At 56.6% G+C, this 9,368-nt stretch overlaps 1 protein-coding gene across 1 annotated transcript; it reads right to left on the reverse strand.

The window, feature by feature from the left end:
* Positions 1–156: 156 nt before the first annotated feature.
* GET3 (guided entry of tail-anchored proteins factor 3, ATPase) lies at positions 157–9,239 on the reverse strand. The gene is made up of 7 exons (XM_074934897.1): positions 8,998–9,239; positions 8,077–8,224; positions 7,314–7,462; positions 5,362–5,512; positions 4,858–4,965; positions 1,433–1,630; positions 157–815 (listed from the first exon to the last, which is right to left on the reverse strand). The coding sequence occupies exons 1-7, from the start codon at positions 9,156–9,158 to the stop codon at positions 684–686; spliced, it is 1,047 nt and encodes a 348-aa protein (XP_074790998.1). The 5' UTR covers positions 9,159–9,239; the 3' UTR covers positions 157–683.
* Between the last annotated feature and the right edge of the window lie 129 nt (positions 9,240–9,368).

The following is a 9,368-nucleotide window of genomic DNA, read 5'->3' on the forward strand; positions in this document are numbered from 1 at the left end:
GACAGCGACCACCCTGCAGGAAGCCATGTAGAGGCTCCCTGCTGACACCCACCTCTGCTGGGCCAAGGGGCACCCCACTCCCATGTGCAGCCCCTCCCCCACCCAAAGAAAGTCCCAGCCCCTCCCCGCAAGAACACCCCACAGCTATACTTTCCTCCGATTTTTTTATTATTACTATTATTATTTACATGTTTTTCCTTAAGCTTCGGGGCCTTGGCTTTGTACAACACCTGGCAAAGCCCCCTCTGCCTCCCAGCACCCGGAGAACCCCCTCCACCGAGGGGGGGAGCAGCAGAGCATGCTGGGAGAAAGAGGGGAGGGGAAAGACAAGGGACCCATCTAGTGACCTGTAGTGGTGTAGCCCCCTACGGAAGGGAAGGGGGAGAAGGATGTGGATTGCTGGTTTTTAATGCAGCCTTGAGACTACCGGGGGTGGGGGGGGCTGTGTTAAGGGGAGGGAGGGAATCCAGTATTCTCCCTGTGGCAGAGAGATCCTGCCCCTCCTTGGAAGGGGAAATAAATACGACCCCCCCACCCCTGCTGACTGCAAGCCTCCCTATCATGTGACAGACAGGGCAGGAAGGATTGTGCTCTGCGAGGGGAGGGGGGGAGAGGGGAGGCGGGGTCCTGGTGCGTAACTGACAAAGTGGAATGATCCAGACCGGAGCAGCGGCCGCGCGTCCCTAGTTGGCGCTGGGCGGCTTGTAGGGCTCCAGGAGGAGGCTGGAGAAGGTGTTGACTTTGTCGGCTCCTCGCACCTCGTGCGGCAGCAGCGGCAGCTTGACGATGTGGAAGTCTTCGTACAGGTCCTCCATCTGCGGGGGGTGGGGAGAGGTGAGAGAGAACCAGCCTCCCCCCACCCCCGCAGCACAGGGGAGCACCACCTCCTCCCCCACCCCAGAGGGGGCACAGGCTCTGTGGTCCCATTCGGCCGTTGGTCTCTCTGCTCAAGGGGCTTCGCTGCTTGGGGCCGTGGCACGGAGCAGTGGCCCCGCCACGAGCTGAGCTGAGGCCTGACAAGCTGTGTCACACGCTGGCACTGGGCAGCAGAGCTGGAGGCCGGATCAGGGCGGGGGGGGGGGGGGGGAAGAGGCCGAGCTGCTACGCCAGTGCTGGGTCTCATGTAGCAGCAGGGAGGGTTAAGGCCCCCAGGGCTGGGCTGGCAGACGCCTGGAGCCACTGGAATCCATAACAAAGGGGTTCTGGCTGCTGGGACACCTCTGTACCCACTGATCTCAGCCTCCCGTGCCAGAGAAGGAGCCTAGTCCAGCCCCTGGGGGGTGGAGTTTGAGAAGGCTGGAAGCTGCCCAGTGGGGAAGGCGGGAAGCTGAGGTAGAGAAGACCAGGAGGAGCCCAGTCCAGGGGCAGGGGGTCTGCTAGAGGGAACCCAGAGGTATGGGTCCAGGGGGAAGCTGCCCAGCCCCCTCCCTACCTGGTCGAGATATTTGGACTGGATCTTGTGCCGGGCCTCGCACATCTTGCAGGGCTTCTCCGGGTCCGGGAACACCAGCTGGTTGACAATGATGTTGTGGGTGTCGATCTTGCACTTGGCGAGCTCCTGGATGAGGCGCTCGGTCTCGTAGAGCGACAGGAACTCAGCAATGCAGACGCAGATGAAGGTGGTCTGCTCCTGCCGGGCGGGGGATGACACAGTTACTCTGCTCTCAGGGCCCTTCCAGGACCCCCAGCAGGGGAGAGGGGGGGTTGGGGGAGCGCTGTTAGCCCCCATTTGACAGAGGGGGAAAATGAGAAACCAAGAATCGAAGAGATCTGCCTAGGATCACACGACACATCAATGGCAGAGCTGGGGATAGAACCCAGGAGTTCTGGCTCCCAGCTCTCCTGCTCTAACCTACTGGCCCTACTCACCTCCCAGAGCTGGGAACAGAACCCAGGAGTCCCCACTGCTCTTCCCACTAGACCATGCTCCCTTCCCAAGACAGACAAAGTACAAAGCTAATGAGAATCTCACCCCACTGACCTGTATGCAACCTTCTCCCAAAACCCATGTCACTGATTGAGACCTGCGCAGGAAACACGCACAGGAAGAAGTGTTTGTTAAGGGAACTTAAAAGCCAGGCAGGCTCCCAAACCAAGGACAGCATAGCCTAAGAGCAGATTTAAAATGATCTTTTCTTATGCTTCGTTGGGAAGTTCTTTGGGGCAGGGGCTATCCGTCTGTCCTGTGTCTGTCCAGCAGCCAGTGCCGGGGGTGCTACCGCGAAACACTGAATAAATACGCGCAGTCGCTTTTAAAAGAAAAGAGCTTTCCCAGGCAGGATTAGATCAATGGACCCACCCAGCCCGCTCCCAGGATGGGACCCACCGTGTCCTCTTGCCCCGGGTCACTGCTGCCGCACTAAATCCCACCAATGGTTCACCGGATCCTCAGCTGTGTGTGTGGGGGTCCTAACCACCCAGCCCACACTGCTCAGTGGCAGGGGAGGGAAGAGGTTAAATCAGAGAAGGCTGCACCCGTGGGGGTGGGGTGGGAAGAGAAGGGATTCCTGCCTGACCCCAGCAGGCAATCAGCATCTGCCCTGCAGCATCCAGAGCTGGGAGCAGCAGATAATGGGTGAGAAGTGACCCGGCCCTTTGCTTTTCAGGGCAGACATGGTGGCAGACAGGAGGGTTCCCCCTGCGGCAGCGAATTCCACAGCAGCCTCGCAGGAATGCAAAGGGACTGGTGGGGCTGGGTTCACTGTCGCCCCGAGGGGTGTTGGCAATACCAGGTCTGATGCTCAGTTGCATTGTGCTGCTGGAGCAGCCCAAAGGGGGCCTTAAAAAGGTAGAAACTCCTCCTCCCTGCCCATGCACACCTCTGTGTAAGTCGGGGGGGGGGGGGGTGGCTGGAGTATGCTGCCTTATTAGGGTTGCCAACCCTCCAGCATTGGCCTGGAGTCCCCAGGAATTAATATTAGTCCTTAATTAAAGATTATGTCATGTGATGAAATCTCCAGGAATAAATCCAACCAAAACTGGCAACCCTATGCCCTATAGCTATTCTCTGCTTCCCGGAGCTCATAGGAATCACAGCACCAACTAGAGCAGCCTCAAGGCTGCTCTACCTTGCACCAGCAGGGCCCCCAAGAACGCAGGGAGCACAAAAGTGACCGGAAGCCGTGTCCTTCATCCCTGCCCCATGTGCAAGAACAAAGGGACCAGGAATCAGCCCAACTCTGTCAGACTCCAGTTTGTATCAAATACCAGACAGAGCACCTTTCTCCAAAGCCTGTTTGCAACTAGCCTTGGGCTAGTGCCAGAGAACTGGAAATCGACCAACCAAGGGGGTCAAAGTGAATGGTCCAGTTTCACTGTCCCAAAGGGAGGGACAAACAAATGTCAAGAGCACCAATGGACTGCTGAGATGTCTGGGTGGCAGGTGCTGCAGGGATGTTGCCATCCCAACCAAAAAGATCCCTCCCCTTCCTACCCAACCCTGGCTACTAACACTTGAAGGAGTTTTTCCCCCTTGATGTAGAGAATCCACCTCTCCAGGAGGCAGTAGCTAGGTCAATGAAAGAATCCTTCCCTTGGACTAGCCATGTTGATCTCACTCCAGTGCTCAGGGCGTGACATTTTCATAGCCCTGTGTGACACAGTTAGGTCTAAGTTTTGGGTGTAGACTGGCCTGGGACTCAAGAAACTAGGTTCTCCCCCCGGCTCTGCAACAGAGCCCCGGGCAAATCATTTAACCCTCTTCGTGCCTCATGTGAAAATGGGGCGGGAGCTTCCCCCCTGCCTTGCAGGGATGCTGCGAAGATTGGATCTGAGCCCATCACAACAGATTTCAAAGTGGGTTCAGCTAAACAGGAACAAGGAACACAGAGTTCATCAGGAACAGCTGGTGTGCTCCTAATTCGCATCCTACGTTAATCCACGTTAACTCGCAAGTGTAGACAAGCTCAGGCCACAAGAGCCAGGTAAGAACGTAGACAGACAGAGGCCTTAAACTGTAAGCTCTTCGATACCGTTCAGAGAATGGCCATGAGAGGAAAGGGGTGGAAAACATGCCTTACAGTGCTGGCCTCAAGGAGTGAGTCTGTTTAGCTTAAGGAGAAGGCTAAGGGCTGACCTGATCACAGTCTGTAAGTACCTCCCTGGGGACCAGATCATAGAGCTTTGTCTGTTAGACTGAACTGCCCAACGAACTCCAACAGCTGGATGCGGAAGCTGGACCAATTCAGATGGAAAGGTGGGGGCATGGAGGGTAATTTATCACTGGAAGAACTTAATAAGGGCTCTGGTGCATCCTCTATCACTGGCAATTTTTAACTCCTGACTCGCTGTTTTTCTGCTCTAGTTCAGACAGGAATGAATTCAGGCCGGTGCCCTACAAGTCAGACTAATCAGCGGTTCTCAAACCGTGTTAATGGGGTTGCCAGGGCTGGCTTCGATTTGCTGGGGCCCAGGGTCAAAGCCCAAGCCCAAGGGCTTCAGCCCTGGACAGCGGGACTAAGGTTATAGGCCCCCTGCCTGGGGCAGCGTGGCTTTGGCCCCCTTCCCCCCCGTGGTGGCGGGGCTTGGGTGGGCTCAGGCTTTGGTCCCCTTTCCTGGAGTCCTGTCATAATTTTTGTTGTCAGAAGGGGGTCGTGGAGCAATGAAGTTTGAGAACCCCTGGACTAGATGATCACACTGCTCCCTTCTAGCCTTAGGATCTATACGTGTAGGTCCCAGCACCCAGCACAATGGGGCCGAGTCGGGGCCTCTGGGTGCTACTGGAATACAGACAGATACTAATTGTGACAGTGTCTAAGCACTACGTGCCTTGAGTCTTCGCTGTGTTCTGTGCGGGTGCTGGGCTCAGACAAAAAAGGCAACGATGGACCCGCCACTTCCCCCTTGTTGAGTTCTTACCGGGTCTTTGAATTGCTCGCTCACTGACCGGATGACGGGGAGCGTCTCCTCCAGCTTGGAGGCCAGCTGGTCGGCATTCATGTCCCCCAGGCCAAGCATGTTACACATCTGGAGAGAGACGGGGGAGGGAGGCAGGGTTAATAGTGATGCAATGTCACAGCTCAGCTCAGAGAACCGGCCAGTAGCTAGCGCTCTGAGCCCAACAGGGCCATGGGCTAGATGCAGTCCCACGGCAGGCTCAGCCAGCTGGACCCCAGGACGGGGTGTCCCATAGCCCCAGCCAAACCCAACCTGACTTACGCCAGAGGAATACAGAGCCATACCCACGAGGGCCCACGCCACATCAGAGCCGCTGAGTGCGACACCATGACCCACGCCAGAGCAATCGAGTGCTGCACACCAGGGCCCAGCCCACGGTCTAGCCCAACCCCACCCAGATCTAGAAAGAAAGCTACTTGCCAAGAAGAACCATGCAATGGCTCCCCAGCTCCCTTCCCCACTTACCTGAGATATGAAGGGGCTGATCTGGTTCTTTATCTGCATCAGGCGGCCCAGGCCCCGCTCCACGATAGTGGGGAAGTTGAGCAGTCGCAGCGTGTGCCCAGTAGGGGCTGTGTCGAACACCACCACGGAGAAATTCATCCCCTTCACCAGCCTGTATGTGCCAGACAGACATTAGCACCAGGGCCAGGAGCGAAACCCCCCTCAGCTCATTCCCACAAGAATCTGGGGAACCCCCCTTCCCTTCTCCCTAGCGCTGGTAAAAGGTGTCAGACTATGCAAACCAGTCTCCCGCCTCCCTGGCTGTAGTGGTATATATCAGAGGGCTCTCTCCTCCCTCCCTCACCTTTGGAGGTGATCTTGTCCTACATAATGGTACATCCCAGAGCACCTCTCTGTAATGGAAAGGAGGACTTGTGGCACCTTAGAGACTAACAAATTTATTAGAGCATAAGCTTTCATGAGCTACAGCTCACTTCATCGGATGCATGCGGGAAGTGGCGCAGGCCAAGGGACATGCTGGTCGCCCTTCCCACATCCCCCATTGGCCTGGAGCGGCGAACCGTGGCCAGTGGGAGCTGCGATCGGCTGAACCTGCGGACGCGGCAGGTAAACAAACTGGTCCGGCGTGCCACGGGCTTTCCCTGAACAAGTGGCGGACCGGCTTTGAGAACCACTGGCCTAGAGTGCCCTTCCACGTGCAGGGGAGGGGCTTGTTCTCCATATCTCCCCTCCCCACTGTAATAAACTCACACTTGGGTAACTAAGTCCCCTAGATAGGCCCCCGCACAGGCTGAGCAGTGGCACCCCTGCCCTAGAGGGGAGTTCACCCTCTGTGGTCCATTCCATGCTTGGCACAAATTGGTGCAGTGGGTGGATTTTGTGATACCTGTTCCCAGAACTCTGGCCACATTAGACAGGAGTTGGATGGCTCAATCAGCTGTCAGATGGGGGTGGATCTGGACTGGGATTGGCTACCTAGAATTTCATTCCCATAGTCAAGAGTCCCAGGTGAACTACACGCTGCGGAGGGAACGGGTTTTGTTTCTGCTCAGTTTACATTTCCAAATGCTTCGCTGAGAAGCCTTTGTGATTGCTCTCAATAACTGTAATATTATGATCGAGCCTAGAGGCCCGAGCAGAGATCGGGGTTCCACTGTGTCAGGCGCTGCACAGTGTGAGAAGCCCTGCCCCGAAGAGCTCACAGGGCAAACAGAAGAGCCGGACAAGGGAAATGCTCTTAGTTTCGCTTTACAGCTGGGGAACCGAGGCCCCAACAGCCACAGCCACTAGCCCATAGTCACAGCAGACGCCTCGGGCAAATAGAGATCTTGAGTTTATGCCCTGTCCATTAGGTCATCCCTCTGACCCTGCCAACAGCTACGCACGCAGAGTCAACAGGTGAACCCAGATCTCCCAGGCCCAAGCACGATGCTATGTGGATGTGTGGGGGGGAAACGTATCTACCCTGAAGACCTATAGCTGCCTTCTGTCTATAATGGTACACCCCACCCCCTTGCTGATGGTCTCTTACCCCCGTCCCATCCCCATGTGACAGATGTGCAGCCACATTGCTTAACACACTACAGGAAGGTGCTCGGACCAGTGACAAATGCAGTATGAGAACCTATATAGAAGACAGTCCTCTTTCACCGACAGATGGTCTCATTCCCACCCATGGTGCTGTAATGGTACATTCTAGTGACCCTCATCTATAGGTGGTCTCATCCCCTGCCTTGACAGCACATCCAAACCCTTCTCCTTTCCCCGCATAATGGTACATCCCAACCCCTCCTCCCCTACCACAGGTAGTCTGTCCCCAACCTCTCCTCCTCTGTGATAGGCGGCCTGCCCTTGTCACCCTTTTGTCAGATCTATTCCAACGTCAACATCAACTAAGCTTCCCAATCTCTTCAGGCAAGTATCATGGGCCAGTGCCAGGCTGCCGAGCTCACCTCATCACTTCCGCATAGCTCATGGCCTCATCGATGCCGGGGAAGGCGCTCATGGCCTCCTGCATCATTTTCTTGCCCATGCTCAGCATGTTGTCCTCCTCAAAGAACTCATCCGGGAGCTCAGCCACCCCCAGGCTGGGGTCGATCTCCTGGGGAAAGGGAGGAGAAGGGGCAAGGGTTTAGGGAAGAGTGGCCTTCGCTGTTCAAACGATGGGAGACTTGTTGGCTCAGCACCAGCTCTTGCCTTCCACTCGAGAGCATGACAGAGGGGAGATGGACACGTTTCAGAATGCCTGATGGGTTAGAACAGGGGCTAGGAACCAGAGCTGCTGGATTCTATTCTCTGCTCTGGAAGGGGAGTGGGGTCTAGTGGTTAGAGCAGTGAGAACTGGGAGCCAGGACTCCCGGGTTTTATTCCCTGCTTTGGGAGTGTGGTCTAGTGTTTCGAGTGGTAGTGGTGTGGGGGGAACGGGACGGACGGACGGACTAGGAGTCAGGACTCCAAGGCTCTAACTCTTGCCTCTGAAAGGGAAGTGGGGGCTAAAGGCTGGACCAAGGGAAACTGAGTCAGGACTCTTCCCAGTTCTAAGAAGCTTGATCGCGTGGTTAAAACAGGCAACTTGGAAGCAAGACTCCTGGGTCTGTCACTGTAAGCACTGAGGGACTCCGCTCCAGCCCTGCACATGGCAAAATGAGCCATTGGAAACCCATCCTCTTCCCCCTTCCTCTCCTGCCTCCTCCCCGCCCACCAGCCCTAACTCACCATTGCAAACAGGTTGTCATAGCCCTTGACTTTCGTGGGGACCTTGGAGAATTTCTGGTCGAAGGCATCAGAGATGTTGTGGGCTGGGTCGGTGGAGATGATGAGGACGCTCTCGCGCACCTTTGAGAGCTGCACGGCCAGGCTACAGCTGTGGGGGGGGACAAGTCAGTGAGTATGAGAAGGAGAATAGCTCTGGGAAATCCAAGGGGTTGGGAATAGCAGGAGGGGTGAGGCGTGGGATATGGGGGCAGGGGGCACTTTCACCTCTCCCCTGCAGGAAGCATCTCACTCCCCCTGCCCAGGTGCAATGGTAGATTCCTATTCTCCTATTCCCCCCCCCAGCATAATGGTACATACCAAGTACCAGTAGAAGAGTCTTGTTCCTTGGTGCAATGGTACATCCCAAGCACGCCTCACAAGTTATCCCCCTCGCCACCCCCATAGTAATAACACGCCCAACCTCGCTATCATGGTACATCCCAACCCCTCCAAACGATCTTCCCACACCTCTCCGCTACACAATGGTACATCCCAACCCTTCTAGCCTACAGGTGGTGTCATTCTCCCTATATGCTGCCATGGTCTATTCTATTGGGCCCTCATCTACAGGCAGCCGCAAACTGTCCCCCCCCCGTCATGGTACATCCAACCCTTCCTAGGGGCCTCGACACTCCCAACCGTCATCCCTCCCTCTCCAAAGTAATGGTACATCCCAACCACTCCCCCTTCTCTCTACATAATGGTACATCCCAACCCCTTCAGGTGGCCTTCCCAAGCCCCAACCGCTGCTCTTCCCCCCCCCATAATGGTACATCCCAACCCCACAGGTGGCCTTGCTACCCCTTCTTCCCCCATAGTGGTACAGCCACGCACGCTCTCAGGCCCTCCGCCCACTGTAACAGTCTAACCCACCCCCCTCACCTGCAGGTGGTTTTGCCCACTCCTCCCTTCCCCCCCACGAAAATCCACTTGAGGCTCCGCTGCTCGATGATGTTGCTCAGCGTCGGCTCCAGCGGTTCCACATCGGGGGCGTCCTCGAACTCGTCCGCCTCCGGCCCCCAGCCGGACCCCGCCGCCGCCATCTTGGAACCGGCTCACGTGACTCGGTGCTGCGCCAGACCATTCGCGGAGGGAGGAAGCACGGAGTGAACACGCAGCGACAGAAGACGGAGTTGGGCCGCCCTACCCCGTGACGCTCGCCGTACTATCCCCCGCAGTCCACAGCAATGGTACAGTCCGACCACGCCCCCTCATCATCTGACTGGGTCACGCAACAAGCCCGCCCATCCTGA

This window comes from Natator depressus, chromosome 20 (assembly GCF_965152275.1).
Source record: "Natator depressus isolate rNatDep1 chromosome 20, rNatDep2.hap1, whole genome shotgun sequence".
In the NCBI taxonomy this organism is placed as follows: Eukaryota; Metazoa; Chordata; order Testudines; family Cheloniidae; genus Natator; species Natator depressus.